The sequence below is a fragment of the Paralichthys olivaceus genome, chromosome 5 (assembly GCF_024713975.1).
Source record: "Paralichthys olivaceus isolate ysfri-2021 chromosome 5, ASM2471397v2, whole genome shotgun sequence".
Taxonomy (NCBI): domain Eukaryota; kingdom Metazoa; phylum Chordata; class Actinopteri; order Pleuronectiformes; family Paralichthyidae; genus Paralichthys; species Paralichthys olivaceus.
The window spans coordinates 15,369,844-15,390,692 of NC_091097.1; the positions used below are offsets into that span (position 1 = coordinate 15,369,844).

The following is a 20,849-nucleotide window of genomic DNA, read 5'->3' on the forward strand; positions in this document are numbered from 1 at the left end:
CAGGTTAAACCCATTGACAAACCAATAAATACAGAGGATGAATGAAGAGGAACCTTTAATAATATGATATTTTCATGAAGCTTTTTCGTCACAGTAAGTGGCAGTACAGTGTAGAATAAGAAGTGACTTCAGGGAAAACAAAATTGCAGTTTTATCTGGTTGAAACTAATATACTTTAAGAATGTTGATTTGGATCAGTAGTTTTGTGTACTCACTGATAACCAATCCGGCAGTATCGGAGGCCCTTCCTCTTTGTGTAACTTTGCATTTTTACTTCCACAGGTACATTAAAAAAAGATTCACACACACCTAATGTGTCCAGTGACATTCACAGAGGCAGAGACCAGGCTGTGTTTGCTTTACTACTGCTGCGTTTAAACACACACACGCTCACAGGAACGGATGGAAGCACAACTGACAGCGCCTCTGTCTCCAGCGTGTCTGTGTGGACTTCACTGTGTCGGGCTCTTGTGTCACCACAGAGCAGGCACGCCACACAGTTAGCTCAGTTCTTCGCAAACGGGTCATTATATTGAAATCTCAGTTCTAAGTGGTCTGTGGCACTTGGACTGTGCCTTGGCCTCTTCAGTTTCACTGCTCAAGATGCTTCATTCCCTGTCCTTACTGAGAGATGTTACACTTAACGTTAATGTGACTAATGAGTGTCGGTCCCTCGCTTGTTTCTGACACTTCTAGAAGAACAGAGCACACTGACAACGTTGTCTTTCAAGGGCAGTTTCACATGGAATTACTGTGTTTTATTTGAACGATACAAAGAGATGATTGTCATAAAACCGTTCAAACTATCTGTCATGGTGGAGATGTACATGTGTAACAAGTCTAAATCTAAGTCAGAAGGCTCATTGTTATCGTCTCTCTCCTGTCTTTCGCAATGGTAATGAAGAAGTGCCAAAATTGCCACACATTGAACACACAGGAATCAGTTTTAAAGGTATTCTGTATTCCAGAGGATGTACTGGGGGCCAACCACATCCAAATCATTTGAGGACATTACAGCATGAATATATTAACTAGCGAGGCTCAAAGGTGCAGTTCAGTGGGAGATTCAGTGTGGCTGCAGGTATACAAGGATTAATTGTGGGTTGCCAGTTGTGTCCAGCTCTACACTGGAGAACCCTCATTTCTAGTATAAAAACTGATTTTGCGCCTGAGTGAATGTTTTTGAACTCTTCTCTATGGGCAGTACAACAAACACTTGTGTTATATTCCTCACTGTACCTGCATACAGAGCATTATATCACCATATATTGGACTTCTGTCACATTGGATTATTATATTATTATTATTCATTATCATTAACCCACCTGAGGAGATAAGGCTCGCAGAGTCAGTGACTTGTTTTATATCACCTCTTAAAACCCATTTTTATAGACCTGTTTTCATGTGATGTTGTGTTTTTATCGTTTTATTTTCACCTTTTATTCCACTGTTCATTCATTTTATAATCACATTAGTGCTTTAATGGGTCAAAGTTTCCACGTGACATATTTCTTCATTTCATTGGAACCCTCCCTTCTTTTTCGACCACCTAGACATGTTTGTCTGGCCTCAGATTGCATCCTGCTCAATGTTACTTCTTATATTTACTTTTCTTGCTTTGCTGTCCAAGAACTTTGTAAACTCAGTTTTTAAAAAGAACTAAATAAATCATTATTATTAATAATGTTATTATATTTATCAATATATATATATATATCAGTATTATATTATAACTATGGTTATTATTATCATTATTCATTCATTTATTGATATCGTTTTATCACCCAGATCGATTGATTGAGGGGTCGCGCGTCGGCCGCGTGCGCGCACACGTCGCAGGGGGGTCAGGTGGGTGTCGTCATCAGGTGAACAGGTGTGCGAGGAGACAAAGATGGCGGCGCGGTTATATTGAATAGATACGTTTCCTCGCTCGAGACGATAATTAAACTCTTCCAAGGAACGCGTACCGGCGCCATGAAGCTGTCGGGCTACGTGAAGCGCGTCAAATCCGGTAAGAGCAGCGTGTGTCACTGAGGTCAACCATCTTCAGCGACGGAATGACTTTAATGGCGGATTTCAATTGAAGTAACAGCCACCGTCATTAAAGTAATTTACGGGTGTGAAGCGTCACTGTGATTAAAATAAAATCTCCATGTCATCGCAAAGGGTGTGAACCAGTCCTGTCACGTATTAGCTAAGTATAATTATTGATAATGAAGCAGGGTGACATTAAACCCTGCTTCATTATCAATAATTATACTTAAGTGTGTTCAGAGTTTCCAGGTGACTAACTAAACCAGTCTCAAAAAACAACTTCAAAATGTTCCACTGCCACAACACTGCTCTTAAAGGTTTTCTGTTATTGCCCAATGTGCTGTAATATCAGTAATTTTAATCTCAATAGGACTTTTCCTGGTCAAATAAAGGTTAAGATGAAATAAAGTGGGTAGTAAAAAATGGTGGTGATCAGTTCATTCATCCAAGAACTAAACTTTCCTCCTTCACCCTGACTGGATGACATAAAGCGACTTTTCTACGTCATATAGACAATACAGGTGATAGAGTGGGTCATCCACCCACTAGAAAGTCGGCGGTTTGATCCCTGAAGTGTCCTTGGGCAAAATGCTGGAACCCTCAAATTTCTCCAGGCGGCTGTGCTGTATGGTTGTGAGAATGAGTGAAGCTTTTTTAATGGTCCTCAAGAATAGAAAAGTGCCATAGAAATCATGCACCATACCATACATCCATATGCATTTACTGTAGTTAATGCAATCCCTCATCATGCTGCTCCACTGTGTTTTACTCATATACTTATAAAAAAAAATAAATAAATGTGGAAATAGGCCATGTAGTCACTCTTAGCTCCAGCAATCTGAGATTCTTGATTTTTCAAGGGACGGCCCTACATTGAACCAAACCAAACATCCTCTTCCTCTCCCAACAAAGAAACACATGATTCCACATCATTCAAATTTTCAAAGCTTCATTTCGTTTCATGATTATAAACAAAGTGAATATTGTGCAGACACACAAATAACAGTAAAGTGTAAATGCAAACCCCAACCTACCCTGTTGAAACAGCCCTGGTTTGACCTACTGTTCTGTTTATTTTCCAGCACTGAAACGGTCGTTTGAGGTGGAGGAGGCGGATTCATCCACACACCCCTCGCCCCTGTCTCGTCGGACCACCAACCCTCTCCGCTCATCAACGACTTCCACATCCAGCCAGCGGAGCTACGACCTGAGCTCCCGCAACTCTGACTACTCCTCCTCCAGATCTTCCCCCTCCGAGTCCTCTAATCCACGTTCCCCAAATACCGGCATGAGGCGCATCGAGCTATCAGGGGGTCGTAACCCCGACACAGCCTCTTCCCGCCGCACAGAAATCTCCATTGAGGTCTCCTCCAAGCAAATTGACAACTCGCCCAGCGCTGGCATTGCCCGCTTTGGCCTCAAACGACCAGAGGTAAGCCTGGGCAGTCGGAGCACCCCTCTTGAGAGCTCCTCCAACTCCATCTCCACTTCCACAAACAGGCGTGCAGAGCTCAGCATGGCACGGTCAAGTGAACCCCCTGCCCCTCCGAGGAGGATGGATGCCCAGCTGTCCTCTGCCCCAGTCTCTAGGATTCCTGACCCCCCCCAGAGGAAAGCAGAGCCCCCATCCCCCATCCTCAGCCCAGCTGATGGAGTCTCCCGGAGGCCAGATATGCCCGTCTTCAGACAGCCAGACGGTTTAGTGCCAGGCAGCGCGATGGAGAACAACAACAACCACCCACCTCCTGCACCTAGTGCTCCTCTGCCTTCCCTGGCAGAGCCACGGGTGGAGAGGGTGCAGTCACCCATCACAGAGACACCCACGGCCCGACCAACAGACAGTGAGTACCTCAAGTTTGCCATCTTAATTGTAATATAGCAGCTTCTCAGGGTAAAGTATGTTTGAAGCAGACTTCTCAAGGTGGAGATTTTGCCTGTTTACTCATATGAAGTCATTTGATCACTGCTTTACCATGTTGTTATTCATTTTCTCTTTTCTGACAGTTTCATTTGACCTTTTCTTGCTGCACGTTCTCACCATTCACAAACCATTGTCTCGTCACATCCACACAGACATTTTTTAAAACTAGGCTTTGTATTTATTCAGGATATCCTCTATTTTTATTCCACGTAACATTACAATGCAGCCAAAAAATGACGGAACCAACCAAAGACAGTTCAAGCTGGAGTTTTGTGAGCTTGTCAGTCTAGACTGTCTGTGAATGTAGGTCAGCGAGGGTGATGATGAGAATCGCAGGGCTACTCCCAGGACAGCAGCTGAAAAATGTCTCATACAGGCAAACGAATGAGTAGCTTGCATGATCTTAAATCAACCACTGGACTCAGACAGGGTAAAATCCCTGTAAATTCAGAATGTGTGAGATTAAGAGGCTGCAGTTTATGTGGTGGTGTACTTTTATATTAAGTGAGTGTAATTGGTTAATGTAGAAATGCCAGTGACACAGCAAGTTTACTTGTGTTTTTGGCTTTGAGTGTGTTTTCTCAGTTGACTGCTCTACTTGTGAGAGCTATAAATGAATGCAAAATCTATCATTGTCTAGACAGAGCAGAGGTGGTTTTTAATACTCTTCCTTCACTGACCAACATCAGAGGTGTGGTGCAGAGATGATGTCAAACTCAAATAGAGACCATAAGTATTGGTTTAACAGAGGCAAAACTTTAAGGGCGGCTCCATAACTGTGGCAAGGTAGTGCACACCAATGAGTCATTGTCCTACTGGATGAATCTGTCAGGGCAACCACGTCAAGAGAGGAAGTTATTCACTCATCCCATAACTCGTCCATCCAGCTTGTTGGGTTTCCTTGTTGTAATTATTTGTGACCCTTTGAGACCCAGTTTCCACAGAAAACACCATAGTGCATGACAAGGCATCACTAATATTAACTGTCCCATTTCCATGAAGTGCACTGTGGATATTCTTTATCCTCAGTGGCTGAAACCTAATATTTATGGTAATGCACCAGCCTGAGGACAATCTTTGCATTTTAGCTGGATTTCTCCAAATACCTAATCTATGTTAATTTCTTCCTTTGCTACAATGGGACATAATAAATTGGAGCTGCTAGATTCTCTGCAATTGGACAGTCTTGTTTCCATTTTTGGTTTTTGCATTGCAGTGAATAGCAGGAAGTTATAGAAGTGTGTTTTTATCTTATCTCTCATTTTAATCATTTTGTTGCACTTCTGACTGGTTCTACCAGATAAGCTGCATGTTTGTGTGTGTGTCCCTGCTATCTGGAGACAGCTGTACTCATGTGCTGCTCTCTCTGGTGGAGTAGTATTCAGGCGTAGGCGGCTGGGAGGTGATACATTCCAAATCTGGAGGTCATAAAACTTTCTACATAAAAATAGAAAACCTCCAATTTTCACTTTTTAAGTTGTGTGTAACCTCACTGTCCACTGTACGTCTTCTGCAAACAGCTCATGATTTTACTTTATTCTTTTTCTATTGTTTGACATGTACCACCCTTGGTGAACCAGAAAGCATATGCGTGAAAAAGCTTAAATGAGGCCCTGTGTTAGTAGAAGGGGAATAAGCAAGGAAAAGTGAAAGGATTAGGACTAAACTTTTGCCACATTTGGCTCAGATTACCACTTTCCTGCGCATGTGGTGGGAGGGACGCCACACTAGAAAAAAAACTCTCAGAAGAGGTGGAGAGAGAGAGAAAGGAGGTTTAGTGGGCAGAAGGGAAGAGGAAGAAAAAATGGTGAGAGAAATAAAGCCTGCGAGGAGGAGTGTGATTTCCTGTAAAGTCTGTCTACAGGGAGGAAACAAAATGAGAAAAGTCCACTTTAACCTCCAAGCATTTGGGAGTAAAGCTAAACCGACAGACCACATTTTGACGACGCTCCTAAAACTACAATTTACTTTCTATTTCCTCCATGAGTACACACAGAAGAGATTCTTTAAAGTATATATTTTACATAACTATTTCCTGTTTTCTATTAGAAAATGATATTTTTCTGTTTCACATCTTTTGTTGTGTACTTCTGTTATTTATGTTCAAGGGCCTATGTGATATGATCAGCCTGCCTGAGTTTGTGTGTCTGTGCTCGCAGATATTTGATGTGCACATGTGTCTTCAAATAGATGATGAGGTTAAGAATGTCTCACTCAGGGGAGATTGACTGATGAAAATGCGGATAAGCTGGTTGTTTTTTGTGTAAAACTCAAGGTGCTGTAATGACATGCTCTGCTTTGGATGATTTGTCGGCTGTAACTAAGAGCAGCTGTGTCCAGTCTTGTGGCGCTTCCACAGGATGTGATCTCATGTATATATACACACACACACACACACACACGTTCATTCATTCTGTACACAGCTCATCGTAGTTTCCTGACCATGCCTCAAAGCTTGATTTACTTTGTCTGCTGTCATTGTGATGACATATTACAGAGTCAGTTTAATATCTGGTTAGAGAGGCACTGGGAGTATGAATCCCTGACGGACTGTAATCGATAAACCAGTAAAAGTGACGGCATAGTTTGATCTTTTTTTCTATTCAAAATATTTTTTCTTTACCTCAGCCAAGGAGGTTATGTTTTCACCATTGTCCTTTTTTCTGTTTTTTTAGCAAGATTACAGAAAAATAACTGAACAAATTCCCACGAAACTTTGTGGAAGGATGTGGTGGGTCAGGGAAGAACCCATTCAATTTTGGTGTTGGTCTGGTTCAGGGGGCGGACCCCAGAATTTATTTTTCCACTTTCTTCAACATTGCGACAGTTTCACTCCTTCCCCAGGGAATAATTCATGGATCTTGATGGAAAAAAATCAGGCACTGATACTTTGTGTGTAATTTTGTGCAGCGTGAATTTAAAGGTACTGTTGGGATTTGGTGGAGGTATGCGCTCTACTCAGTGGCATTGTAGTGGCATTTTTTTTTAATTGATATCTGCAGTTAGCTTCTATTGCCAGTATTAAAACATGCATGCTGGATTAGACTTTTCATCAGAGTTGGACAAGGTGGATGTGGCACTTATCACACATACCACAAGTCAGTGCTTGTGTAGAGTTTTGTGATAAGTAGTGTAGTAGTGTTGTGTGCGTAGGGTGTGTAGTGTTGAAATTGCATGTTGCAGCTGCATATCCCTCATCTCACCCTCTCCTCCCAAACATGAAAGTGAACCTGTGGTAGCCTTCAGTTGTCATAAAAACTCAAAAGATGTTTAGTTTGTCCAGTCTGGACTAATGTAAAAAACATTAGCGGCCTCCGTAGAGAGAACCCCCTCGATGTAAATATAAAGTATTTAAATATAAATGGCCTTTTCTGGGGTAAAGAAAACTACAATTCATACAGTTTAGATGAAATTAACTAGTGAAAATATTTTATAAGGATTATTCTACATTAAAGTTCTGCCAATAGTTACCTCTCACCTAAATCTTACACACTTGACCTTTAAATAAAGATACTGCATGAGAACAGTTGTTATCTAGGGCAGGGCCATATGGCCAAAAACTAGATCAAGATGAAAAAAATGTCCTTTGCCAGTAAGTAACAAAAAATGTCAAAATAAATGTTTGGACTGATATTTGCTTCTGAGTGAAGGCTTTGGTTTTAAACATTTCTTTATAAGCAGACAATGACTAACAGCAAAATATTTTACGTATCTGAGGCAGATCAATTTTATGTTTATATTTCCTTACTCTGATTGCACAATATTTGCAATATATCAGTATATATTGGACTAGGTTGTATTGCTGTGATAGTTTAAATTGCTATATAATATTTGTTGTATATGTTCTATTTGTTCTATTTCCCTGCCAAAAATGGAGAACCTCTAAAAAAAACCTCTCAAAAATATTTGGTATTATTTTGTGGCAGGAGAGCTGATTCTTTGATGCAGTGTATTAGACTTGTATATTGAGATGATGAATATGTCAACAAATAGCAGTGTCTGTCTTTCACACCTGGCTCTGGACTTTATCATTCCAGAGAGGAACCTTTGATTAGTATTTTATTAAAGCTCAATCTGCAACACTTATTAGTAATGACTCATCTTATGACCTGCTTGGCTGTCCTGCTGAGTGCTCACCCAGTTTCACCACATTAGAACAGTACTCATCTCGTCGACACAGACATAAAGGCCTTTTCATAGGTCTGTTCAGGACTTGGTTAAAAACATGGACTTGTGAATGTCACAAGGGTTAGAAATGATATTTGAATAAATTGCTCATCTGTGTTCGTGTTTTGCATCACGGGCCACACATGCACTCAACCCAAACACTCTTTCTTCAACTTGCAATAAAAACACTGACATGGATCTGACACATACAGTTTGTTTTATCATTACACAAGTTTGAACATTACAGGAAGAATACAAAACCTTTATTGGAATAAAATCGAGTTTCTAAAAGCTGTACATTATCAGAGCAGATCATAGTTTCTTTCACTGTCTGTTTCATTTATCCATCAGAGCTATGTGCTTTCTCTTCATCCATACGAGACACAGGATGAAGCAACAGTGAGTCACTACTTTTAGATTAGGCATGCCGGAGCATGACATTGTTGCATGAATAAAGCCTGGAACTTTATGACCATGCCAGAGCAAAGCATTAGGATTTACAGACATTTCAGAGAAGACCTGCACTGTTATTAAATCATTTCAGGTTTTTAGGTACAACCAAGCAGCTCATAATGTCCATAAGTGGTTTAAGTGAACTACAACCACTCAGACTTTACTTCTTGTTCTGATGAAACTGCTGTTGTTTTAATATTTTGTGTGGTAATAAATTCCGACTGGTGAGATCCATTCAAAAGCTATTTACAGCAGACCGAGGCTTTTCAGCCCAAGCAAACAACAGATGTTCTGATATTGATACCAGCATCGGTGTACTACCGTAGCTTTGAGGAAGAAGTTATTTCCTGTTATACATTATACAGAGCTAGCTAAAATTTGAACAAAAACTGTCTCATGAACTGTATAAAGACCTCGGTTTCATGTGGTGGCACACAACAACTTGTCTGTATTTATTTTTGTTCTTTTTCAGTTATGATTGTCAAACTAGATCGGAAGAGCATTCTTCTCTGTATGTTTGTGTTTTCCATAGGGTTTAATTGAAGTCAGCCCATACAACATTGATGGCAATCTTCACATCCATACATGGTTAGTAGCATACAGCTGTTAAAATACTTTACAAGGTGTAATTAAAAAAAGAATGCACTGGTTAGGATGAGTACTTGGTATCAGCTGATACGCAAAGTCCAGTTATCACAATCATTTGAATCAGGAAGCGAAAAATGGGAACTTGTGCAACAAAATCCTGAGGACTGTCTGCCCTTTTTGACACATTTTAAAACGGTTGATTTCAGAGTATTTGTTGTTTCATCACAAATATGTTATATGTTTCAATGTTAACGAAATTGACACATCCAATACTCACTGAAATTAAACTTACGAAGGAAAAATAAATCGTATAACAGAACAGCATTTTGAATAGACATAAACATCAGACTGATCAAAATAAACAATAAGTGCAGAAGGCAGGGTTGATTTTCCATCCACTTCCACATTGTCCGCAGTGCATCTCCAGTCATCTTCATCACCTCCAGCTTGGAGTGCGTGCTTTAACTTCCTTTCCCCAGTCTATGAATCGTGCTTGGACTCCAGGGGCAATTGCCATACCTGAGTGATACTCGTACACATCATAAAAGTAGTCCTCAACATCAGCTTTAGGTCTGAATTTAGTTGCCCACTGCCACTGTCGCCATTCATACTGATTTGTGCCTTTATTTGCAGAGGCATAGAACCCAACCCAAGAATTGTCAAATTCCAACTTCCAATTACCAAAGTTCTTCCTAACAAATAAGCGAGCACACGCCTTGCCATCTTTTACAAAGAGCTGGAGTTTTGCATTGTAACCAGTTATATCGACTGCTGTGTCTTTTCTGTCATCCTTAAACTCAGGACCTCTGCATATCTCCTCTCCCACCACTCTCCAGAAGCAGTACTGTCTCCTCACCTTATGTAGTCGAGCCTGGAGACCTTCATTTAGCGGCACTGAGGTGTCCCAACTGCCTGAATGACTGTCCTCGATGCACTTATAAGTGCTGCTTGCTTCCTGGTCCTCATTGTTTTTGAAAAGCACTACCATCACTCCATTGTTTAGACGATCTCTAGTAACATTCTTCCAATGAATCCTGGCTTTTCCATTGTTGCCTGTCGTCACTGTAAGTTGAGTCTCATCCCTCTGTTCAGGTAGATGTCTTAAAAAATTATTTTGTCTGGGATGTGTCCGGGATGGGTTTTCTGGCATGTTGACAACAAAATCAGGTTGTGTCTTTCTTCTCGCTGGAGGCTGAGTGCTTTTCTTTTGTTGGTAAGAGGAGTGCTTTTCCTGGATAACAATAAACAACAGCAGGCCAAGACAAGCCAGAGTACCCCATGTGTTTCTGATGTGCCTTAACTGGGAATCATCAGCGTTACTTCCGTAGCGATCTCTGAGATCCCACAGTGTGTTCTGGTTCGTTCCCTCAGAAAACTCTCTGATCTGTCTTAGAAGGTTGGTAGTGACTTGGTACGTATGATCTGGGTCATACCTTGTCCCCTGTTGTTCGAAGGTCTCATAGTGCTGTGTGATGTACACTTGATCTGTCTGCATAGATCTTCCTCTGTTCTGTTGCCTGACTCTGAATATGATGCGGTCCATGTTTCTTCCTGCATACTCTGCCTGGGGATTGACTACGTAGTCTGGAAGTTGTTCATGTCTGTGTTCATAGAGATTGCCAACAGTGTAGTACTGGTAACCGTGAGGCAGTGGGTCTAGCAGCTGCTCATAATTGCCATAATGATGCGAGCCGTAATCTTCATCGTCTGGATCGAAAGTCAAGCGAATGATGTTGTTATTGTTGATATCAACTACGTTGGCAAACCAGTGGAGCAACAAAAGAGTGTGTTTGGGCACAGATTGGCCAAAGTTGATTTTCTTCAAATCATTAATTGACTTGAGTTTTTGTACAGCTGATACTGAGGCCAGTGCAAGGAACAGAGCTGCACAGCAACTCATGACTCTGCCTGACATCCTCATCATCCTGTAATGAAATTTAAAAAAAATATTAGCTGGATTGTTCATTCATACTGATAATTCTCAACCCATACTTGTATTCTTAACAAAAGATTGATCCAAATGCTTATTCCCATCATTGATCATTTTAACAATATGTTTTTGTATTTCGTCTTGATAATTAACAATTACAAGATTACACATTATTTATTTAATCAATGGGAAAGTGGGTTTGCAGTCACTTTCTAGCTTGGAAATATATTATTTTAAGTCACACTCCACAGTCCTTTCCCAGCTACTGCATCCCACCCGCAAGTTGACAGGATTGGTTTCTTTCTCCCTTTTTTTCAGATTGGGATTTGTTCACTGCAGTGTAAAAGTGGAAATACAGTCAGGCCTGATGCTGACAACACAATTCACTCAAAATATGTTATTTATCGTATAAAAAACAGGAGAAACATTTAAAAACTTTATTTTCACTTGGGGGACTTTAAAGGTTTCAAGGCTGTATATTGGATGTTTGTGTGTTGTTGCGTAATTTGGAAATATTATGTTAATATTATATTAAAGGTCCAGTGTGTAAGATTTAGCTGAAAGGGATCTATGGGCAAAAATTTAGTGTAGAACAATTCTCATGATGTTTTCACTAGTTCGTTTCATCTGAATTGTATGAAATGTTGTTTTCTTTACCCCAGAAAAGGCCCTTTATATTAAAATACTTTATATTTACATCGAGGGGACCCTCTCTACGGAGGCTGTCATGTTTTTTACATTAGTCCAGACTGGACAAACTAAACACCTTTTGAGTTGTTATGACAATTAAAGGCTACCACAGGTTGTTTTTCCTGTTTGGTAGGAGAGGGTGAGGTGAGGGGTTTAACATGAAATTTCAACACTAGATATCCCAAATTCTACAAACTGTACTTTTTAGAGGAAGATAATACTTTATAAGTCGAGGGGGGGGGTAAATTTGCCATATTACAGCAGAAAATGGAGTTTAGAAAATAAACTCAGTAAAAGTAATAATTAAATGAACATAATATAAACACAAGGAAATATTTAAACTATGTAAGATAATATATACAATAAAAAGTGATGGGAAATAAATACATTCTAAGAAGACTGACATAGCACAAACCTCTCCAAATTCAATCTAACAGAACAAACATTCAACTGTCCTTCTAAATATGGTTTTCACCTTCTGAGTAATTTAAAAACCCTCAAATAGAGAAAATGAGAAATGAGAGAAAACTCTGGTAAATCAGAAAATAAGAGCACTCACCTTTGTTAGTGTGCTGCTGCTCGGTATCAGTTCTGTGTCAGTGTGTGAGCTGTTATAACTACCCGTAGCTTTCTGTTTCTTCAGAAATGAAACCAACAACAAAACTGTTGCCTGGTTACAGAAAGGCACTGCAGCTTGGATCAAATGTCCTTTTGAAAAGATTATTAATTATTAATCTCTGTCAGTGTTTTGTCGGGCTTTAGCCCAACATGCAAAAGCTGTATATTTGCGTTTTGAATTAAAAGAGATATAACTCTGTAAAGTGGAGTTATTCCGTAAGTCATTTCCGATTTTATGTTGAACTGGTCTGTGCAGGTATTTGACACCAGGTGTCCTTTGGACTGCAGGCTTTCTAATAAAGCATATTTTATTATTATCTACTATGCTTATAACATTAGTTTAATATGGCAGTACTTGTTTGTTTTATAGCCTTATTTTTCTCCACCAAGGAGATTGTTTTCGCCTGTCTGTTTGTTAGCACGGTTACGCAATAACTGCTTCACAGATTTCCACCAAATAGCATGAGACATGTTGTAACAAGTTCGAGTGTCTCCATTTTCACTGATGACCACTGTTCAATATTTACTGATTTATCTTATTTTTAGCATGACTGTCTTTTTAAAACAGAAAAGTTAAACTGTTCAAAGTGAATATCCTTAACACAAACTGATCAGGTTACTTCAGCTGAATTGAATTTGACATTTTTACAGGTTTTATCCAGATGACAGTTTAACCCATATGTTGAATAAGTACATTTACTATCAACACTCAATAAACACAGGAGTCTTCTTCTATATCTGAGTGATCTTATATTGTGTCAGAAATAAAAACGTCTTTCTGTAGACCACTGTTCTCCCACACGTTGACTAATTGAGGAAGTGGAAGGAAGAGATGAACAGATGTCGTCTTTTAAACTTTTTATTTACACAACAAACAAACAGCAGTGTGTATTCAATGACCACCCCATTTACAATATTATAGAAAGAATACAAAACCATTCCGTAGAAAGGACCCACTCCTGATGCAAATATAAAGTATTTAAATATAAAGGGTCAATTCTATGGTAAAGGAAACAAAAATCTGTACAATTTAGATGAAACACACAGGTGAAAACATCACTAGGATTATGTTATATTCAATTTCTGCCAATAGATCCCATTTTTACGATGGGGCTATGGCCTAAATTAGTGCTGACTGATTGGGTCGACCTGAACTGACACCCTGAAGTAATTTTTCGGTATTTGGTCCATTAACACAACCTCTATCTCAATATTTACCAGAACAGTGTTAAGAAAATAATGTAGCACCAAATTAACATGGAAGCAAAACAAAACTTACACCAGTTTATAGAATAACCCCATATCCAGGTCCATTGATCAGTTTTAAATGCTTGATTCACAATCATCTTAAAAGTAACAAACATAAAAATAGCCCCATAATATTTTGGTTTGGACAACATCTTCTCTCTCATTTCTTGTCATCTTCCCCTACCTCTTTAAAACACTTTCAATAAGGATGATAACAAATACTACAATGAAAAAAAGAAAACACGCTAAGGCCGTTGAAATGTCACCATTCTCCGGATTTTGTCTGGCTGATTGGCAGTGCCTTTGCTGAAAATGAGGTGGCTGAAAATGAGGTTGCTGAAAATTAGGTGGCTGAAAATGAGGTGGCTGAAAATGAGGTTGTGTTGTAACCTTGGCTGTGTTTGTTCTTGTCTTACTCTGAAGGCTGGCACTTTGTTGAATATAGTTGTGTCTTTCCTGGATCACAATAAACAACAGCAGTCCAAGACAAGCGAGGTCCCCCCATATGTTTCTGATGTGTGATAAATCACTAATGTTACTTCCATAGTGATTCCTGAGCTGCTGCAGTGACTGTTGGTTTTCTCCCACAGAAAAATCTCGGATCTGTCTCAGGAGGTTAGTCGTGATCTCATAGGTATGATCAGGATCATATGTCTTATTTCCCGGGATCCCATAATGCTGTGTGATGTACACTTGATCTATCTGTTGTGAAGTTTGCCATCCTTCGTTCTGCTGCCTGACTCGGAATATGATCCGGTCCATGTTTCCTCCCTCATACCCTGCCCGGGGTCGGGTGACATAATCTGGAAGTTGTTCATGTCCGTCTAGAAGGATATTGCCGACAGTGTAGTACTTGGCACAACTATAAGGGGTGTACTGCAGCAGCCTGTCAAAGTTGCCATAATGATGCGATCCATAATCGTCATCGTCTGGGTCAAAGGTCAACTGTATGATGTTGTTGCTGTCAATATCAACTACGTTGGCAAACCAGTGGAGCAGCAGAAGAGTGTGTTTGGGCACAGATTGGCCAAAGTTGATTTTCTTCAAATCATCAATTGAATTGAGTTTTTGTATAGCTGACACAGAGGCCAGTGCAAGGAACAGAGCTGCAGAGCAACTCATGAGTCTGCCCGACATCCTCATCATCCTGTAATGATAAAGAAAAATGTATCAATTAGGGCTAGGCATGGTGGGCAATAAAACAATCTCAATAATAATAATCACTCTATATGTTTCATCAATAGCAAAAAAATAAAGGTTGAATATATATTAAGATAATGGTTATGCATTGTGTAAGCACAGTGAGGAAGTATAACACATAATTAATCTACCTCAGATCTACAGAATGTTAAGCTGTTTGTCATTTTGTCTCTTAAGAAGCGTTCCACCTTCACTCAGGAATGGGGAATAGACCAAAGGGTGGAGTCCATATGGAGCGACTGCTGCATCATAAATTGCATCTCTTAATTGCTAGTATGATTACGAAGAAGAATAACAAGGGAAACCTGTTTCAATGTTCACATGGATGTCTGTAATAAGTCAGAAAAAAATCACGACTTGTCATACAGAGAGGCAAAAACATTATTTTAATGGCTCTAATCAAACTGTTGAAAATATTGTGTGTGGTATCACTTGAAAATAACAAACAGTAACGACAATAAATACTTTTTTGTAAATCCCTTGTATGATTATAAATGATCACATCACAGTTCCTATTCAGGAAATGGAACAAAGTAGGTAAATGTTTCAAGGCTATAGTGGATAAAAGATTATATGTATCTGATTATGTGTATCTGTTTTTGCTGTATTTTTGAAATAATAATTTTTGGTATTGGAATATGTAAATAACTGTATTCCTATGACACAACAAAGATTTCAAAGATGACCGACCAGGTGTAGCATCACCGACTGAACAAATGATGTGATATTCAATGGACGAAAACTATTAAATTTAAGGAGAGAAAAAAATGGAGACACCTAACAAAGAAGACTGGGATAATATAAATGCCTCAACAATCGTGTCAAGTGAAAACTAAATCCAAGAATAGTGGTTAAAAAATGAGAGTACTCACCTGCCTTAACGTGCTGCTGCTCGTTATCTGATCTGTGTTTGTGTGAGAGTCACAACTCCCCTGAGGTTGCTGTTTCCTTGAAGATGAAACCAGAAGAACAACCGTCGCTTGTAGTCACAGCGAGTGAGTTGTTGCAAACAACATTAAAGACATTACTTCCTGTTTGATTGGAGAGGAAATCCTGTTATTAAGTGAACGGAGAAGAAGTTCAAAAAGTGTTGCGCCTCTACATTTTTCATCAATCACTTTTTAATTATATTTATTCATTATTTCCTTATTTCCCCTTTCCCCTGTCTGTTACCTTTCAGGTATATGATATTTTGTCAATATATTATTCACTCTATCTATTCTTACTGTATATCTGTTGTGGTTCTTTCTGTGTATCGTTACAATTTTTTTACTGCTTTATACAGTATATTTTTGATCAATTAAGAGTCAGTGTAAATGGCTTAAACTTTTCAAAGACACCCCGTTTCACATTTTTAATTGATCTTTATAACAACGAGAAAACATTAGTTTCACAATTGGATAAATATGTTTATAGAAAGGCAATACTGATACTGTTGCATGTTGAACTCTGTAGCTCTAATGCTACTGCCTGCAGTGGAACATGGAATAGTTGTTTCAGCCTGCAATTCTCACAGCAACCAGCAGGAGATGCTGTCACACAGGTAGTTGCCCTTACTCACCTGGTCGGTTACTTGGCCTGAGGCTTGTTAAAGTTATAAGTCAGTGATGCATTAACGCCCATTATAGTCCAGAGACATGCCGAAGAGGCTGTCAGGCTTTTTGTTTGTACACACACAGGCTGCAGCAGCTGTTTTCAGAGCAGCGACAGTGTCTCATTTAGCTGTTTACTATGTATCCTCCACACCAAGCAAGTATTTCTAATTTTTCCCAGAGAACTGGATTCACGTGACACACACACACACACGTTACTTTGGATATTCTGTAATGGAGCCTTTTGTGTTCCCTTTGGTCAGGACAGAAAGGGAGTCAGAAAACATACAAAGGAAACATTTAGATAGTTTGTGGTCACCACCCACATCTTTCACATATGCAGCTTCAGATCATGTACACACAAAATGCTGTGTAACAATACTCTCATTGCTTTGTTTGGGATTTTGTTTTCTTGTTGTACTCCAAAAAATCCTCAACAATTACATTATGCAAATGTTAATACATAGCATTCCCTTTCCTGTGCGTTTTCTGTTGAGGAATAAGACTAGCTACTGATGCATTAAATCCAATGCACCCAGTGACTCATGCTACTATACTATCCATCATGTTTCTGTGTTATAAAAGACCTTGGACAGCTGTTAGGAACACTGGCAGGGGTCAGCCAGGCAGCCCTATACTCCTCCTGCCAATATGTGACACCATTTTGGCTCCAGAAACATCAGCTCCTGCCATTGGCTCTCTGTCACCACATCCCCCCCGTCTCCTCAAAATGAAGATCTTTTTTATCCGAAAAGACCATGTCCCCAGCAGGGCAGCAACTCTCTTATAAAGGAGCAAGCCAAGTTATGTCGGCTCAGACAAATGATGGTTGGCTCACACTGCCGGGTTCAATCAGGAGTCAGTAGCTTTAGGAAGAAGCTCCGAAGGTGATGGAATGGAAATCATTTCACGGTTTATCTTAAATTATTTATAACATCTGTTAAGTTGTGTGTCACCTTTCATGAGCTGCTTTCAGACATGCACTGAACTCTGGAGCAGGAAAATGTCCAGAAAATTAACTGTGCATGTTAGCAATGTGTCTAACATGCAACGGATGCAAAAGCTCTCAAAAATGAAATATCCCAGGATGAAAAAGATGCACGTAGAAGATACCGTGACTAGGTCAACTTGGAAAGCCAACGGGATTCGGGAGCTTTTGGTGTCGACAATGGTGTTGATGTGCTGCAAAGAAAGAAGTGTGTTTTTACTCCTGCCTTCTTTATATGTGAAAAGTAAACTCCGTAAAATGTCCAGAAACAATTTCTATGGACATTTTCAGGAGGTCACGTCTGATAATGCCTTTAGTTTGAAAGTTGACACAAAGTTCAAGCTTGCTGTAAGTTGGGTATGTTTTACACTGTGGGCAGCTCAGAGAAACTGGGTAACTCAAAGGTTTGTAGAGAAACATTAGGAGAGAGAGGCTCCACAGAGGCAGTCATGAGGAAATGTTTGTGTTTCGAGCTCAGAGTTGGCAAGAGATTTAATTTGCACCAGGCTGTTTAGCCCTGTAACATTTTCCCATTTTGAATGAGAAAGAAACTATTTCATGATAAAATCACTGCACTAAATCTGGGTCTCAATTGTTTTGGCTTGAATTAAGCATGTTTCATTTGTTTTCATTTCTTTGTCTCAGTCCATTACACTGTGGCTTGTTTTATCTCTGGGACTGTAAAGAAGAAAGGTAGCAGTGAGTGTATTCTCCTATGGTCATGTCCGTACTGTAAAGAGGACAAAAAATGATCTCTGATTCAATAACTGCACTGGGGATGTGCTGTTAAGTTCACAGAACTGGAGCTGAAGTGATTTAAGACCAGCAAACCCAAACTGTCAGCCTTTAAATCCACTGATAGTTTTATCAACTGTAGCAGTCTATAACTGCATATGAACGTTCAGTTTAAACAATGGCTTTTTACTGGGGCAACAAAGTAGAATTTCAGAGTGAAGGGAGATAAAAACAAGAGGCTTAGAGCGAAAGGTTTTAAGAGTGGGGGGCCCTTAGTTAAGGGAAATGTACCATTTCCCACTTTGTAAAACTAAGTGCAACAAAGGTTTAATTTTAACTCCATATTACGTAAAACCTGGTTCGATCACACTCACAGGGCCTCCTGCTTGTGTGTTGTGACAGTGGCTCAGGAGATAGAGTGGGCTTTCACCTAACCAGGTGGTCATTGGTTCGATCAGTGACTCCTCTGAACCCCAAAAAGTTGACAGCTGTGTGGACAGTGTGTTATTGGAGTGTGGTAGAACAAGCAAAGCTCATATGAACGATGAATGGATGAGTGAATATGAATAAAATGGGGAAATAAAGCCTATTTACTGTGTTTTGTATATATACATATTTGTGTCATGCCGATGCATTTGGCCCATCCCTTCTTTGGATTACAAGACACCCCTAATTTACAGACACAAGTTTATAATATATATTAAGTATATAGTAATATAGAAATATAGAAAGGGTTTATACTATGCACTGGGAGAAGGGTTTATCCTACATGTAGATGAGACAAACATTTTTGGAAGGAATATGACCCTTCATCCCAAGGTGTGTGTGTGTATGTGTGTACACGCGGCTGTTAGGTCGCTCTTCAGCATTGTACTGGTGTATAATTACACTTCCTGTGAGGCTGGAGACAGCTGTTTCCTCTCCTCTTTAATCACACAAATATACTCCAAGAACAGTAATCAGCCAAAGTAATTGGTTGGTTCTCAGGTCTTAAAATATAAGTGAAGGCTAAAAATCTGCATCAGACGAGACACTTAAGTTTTAATTGTTTTAGTTGTTTATGTTGAAGAGTAAACTGTCATTCTTATCTTTGGCTGCCCCCCTTGAAGACGATAGATAGATAGATGCTGGAAAACCTGGTAACCTTATTTACTGCTTTGTTTTTAAAAGATTACAAATGGCTGCCTCATCAAATGTTCCCGGGCTGGCTCTGTAATTGATCATGGCTTTATAGTGATAGTAAAAATACATTTTACATCATGCCAGAAATATTTTAAAACTCTTAGGTTGTGAAGGAATTAAGCAATACCTCAACCCCCAGCTTTTTATCATTCTCTTCTTTTGGGAGAGAACAAATCTCTTACACATCCTATGCTCACCCTGCAGCAAATGAAAATACCTGAAACATGAAACCTTTCCCTCTCAGATTTTGAAATCGAAGATGTTGCTTAATACCTTAATCTTTGCAATACATTTAGCAGCCCTTACTCGTTGTACAACATATTTGGTATTATCATGAGAATTTAAAAATTTAACAGAGCATACTGACGTGTCTGTGTGTGAGGAATGAGTGGGATGTGATGAATGCAGAGCCTGGAGAAGAGATGAGAAGGTCAGGCCAGGTAATTAGATTAGGGTTGTAAATAATCCTGGGAGTTTAGGAGACGGACATTCAGCTGGCCTGAAGCTAGAAGTCAGCCTCAGTGCAGATACACACACACACACACACACACTCAGATAATTCTTTGCTTCAGATAATACATGTGCTCTCTTTTCCTCTACTAAAGTTTATTCTGCTTTTTCTGGTTTTTACTGTGTGAGGCGGGGGTTGGTGGGGGTATTTGAAGGAAGTGGGCGTGTCTTGTTGCCTTGCACGCTGTCACATGACAGGCATGGGTGGGAGGGACAGCCAGGGAGCCTCCAGAGCCACAGCAGAGTTTGGCCTCTTTCACTGTGAGTGCATACACACTGGCTGAACTTCGGCAGGGGACGACACATACTTTACACACGGTGAGTGTTTTGCATTCTGGAAGAGCATGCATGGGTGTGTGAGTGTGAGTGTGTGTGTGTGTTTGTGTTTTGCAAGAAAGCAAAACAAAAGGAAGTAAATGTTTTTTCTCTCACTGTTTTTTTTCCTTGCGTTACTCTGTTCTTCCCATGGAAAAAGAGCTTTGATCATCTGTGGTTTTCAATTAATTTTCATGTTAATATCTCTCGATAAATATCTCTTCGGCATGCCGCTCATACCTGACTGAGCCCATAAGTTAATAAGTGTTGACATGCTCCAGTTTTGTTTAATATACCTGGGAGATGCTTTTGAGTTCCGGTATAGGAGGGAATTTCTCAGTTTTCAGTTATTTGCATATTTTCCATTTACGTGTGTGTAATTACCATTCTTAAGGTTTTACATTCCCTCTGTTTTCCACGTTGTGTGTGTCTGCTCTGTGGCAAGCTTTGTACTGCCTTCATGTGCTGTTTCTGATATTGATCCGATACCAGATTAGCAGTTAGCACTTAAGAGGTGTGTGTGTGTGTGTGTGTGTGTGTGTGTGTGTGTGTGTGTCCAGCAAAGTGAAAGGTTAGCCTCCACACATGTGGTAGGAAAGAGTGCGGAAGGGAATCTCTTCATTCTGTGTCTGCTTTGGAAAATGCACTAAAGGAATCAACGTAGCTGATGTTAATTGG

General features: G+C 39.7%; 3 protein-coding genes across 12 annotated transcripts in view; 1 reads left to right on the forward strand and 2 right to left on the reverse strand.

Moving 5' to 3' along the window:
• The window catches only part of septin9a (septin 9a), a 62,940-nt gene that overhangs the window by 25,722 nt on the left and 16,369 nt on the right, over positions 1-20,849 (forward strand). For 7 of the 9 annotated variants that reach the window (XM_020102899.2, XM_020102898.2, XM_069525697.1 and 4 more), the window contains one exon: positions 3,117-3,875. In XM_020102899.2, coding sequence (XP_019958458.2) covers positions 3,117-3,875 — 759 coding nt within the window. Of the gene's footprint in view, positions 1-1,860; positions 2,012-3,116; positions 3,876-20,027; positions 20,175-20,849 lie in introns of those variants that run through there. The other 2 variants (XM_020102901.2, XM_020102903.2) reach the window with 2 other exon arrangements.
• LOC109639440 (uncharacterized) lies at positions 8,323-12,434 on the reverse strand. Its single transcript, XM_020102904.2, has 2 exons — positions 12,343-12,434; positions 8,323-11,088 (listed from the first exon to the last, which is right to left on the reverse strand). Exon 2 carries the CDS (start codon positions 11,085-11,087, stop codon positions 9,600-9,602), a length of 1,488 nt encoding a protein of 495 aa, XP_019958463.2. The 5' UTR covers position 11,088; positions 12,343-12,434; the 3' UTR covers positions 8,323-9,599.
• Positions 13,247-15,878, reverse strand: LOC138407869 (uncharacterized). Of its 2 annotated transcripts, none has more exons than XM_069525700.1 (2): positions 15,722-15,878; positions 13,247-14,796 (listed from the first exon to the last, which is right to left on the reverse strand). In XM_069525700.1, exon 2 carries the CDS (start codon positions 14,793-14,795, stop codon positions 13,830-13,832), a length of 966 nt encoding a protein of 321 aa, XP_069381801.1. In that variant the 5' UTR covers position 14,796; positions 15,722-15,878; the 3' UTR covers positions 13,247-13,829. The 2 variants fall into 2 exon arrangements, with proteins under 2 accessions (XP_069381801.1, XP_069381802.1); XM_069525701.1 differs by having other exon boundaries at positions 15,726-15,854.

What these genes read in the sequence shown, in the direction of transcription:
- LOC109639440 (XM_020102904.2), bottom strand. Translation starts at nt 11,087, where the DNA reads ATGATGAGGATGTCAGGCAGAGTCATGAGTTGCTGTGCAGCTCTGTTC.
- LOC138407869 (XM_069525700.1), bottom strand. Translation starts at nt 14,795, where the DNA reads ATGATGAGGATGTCGGGCAGACTCATGAGTTGCTCTGCAGCTCTGTTC.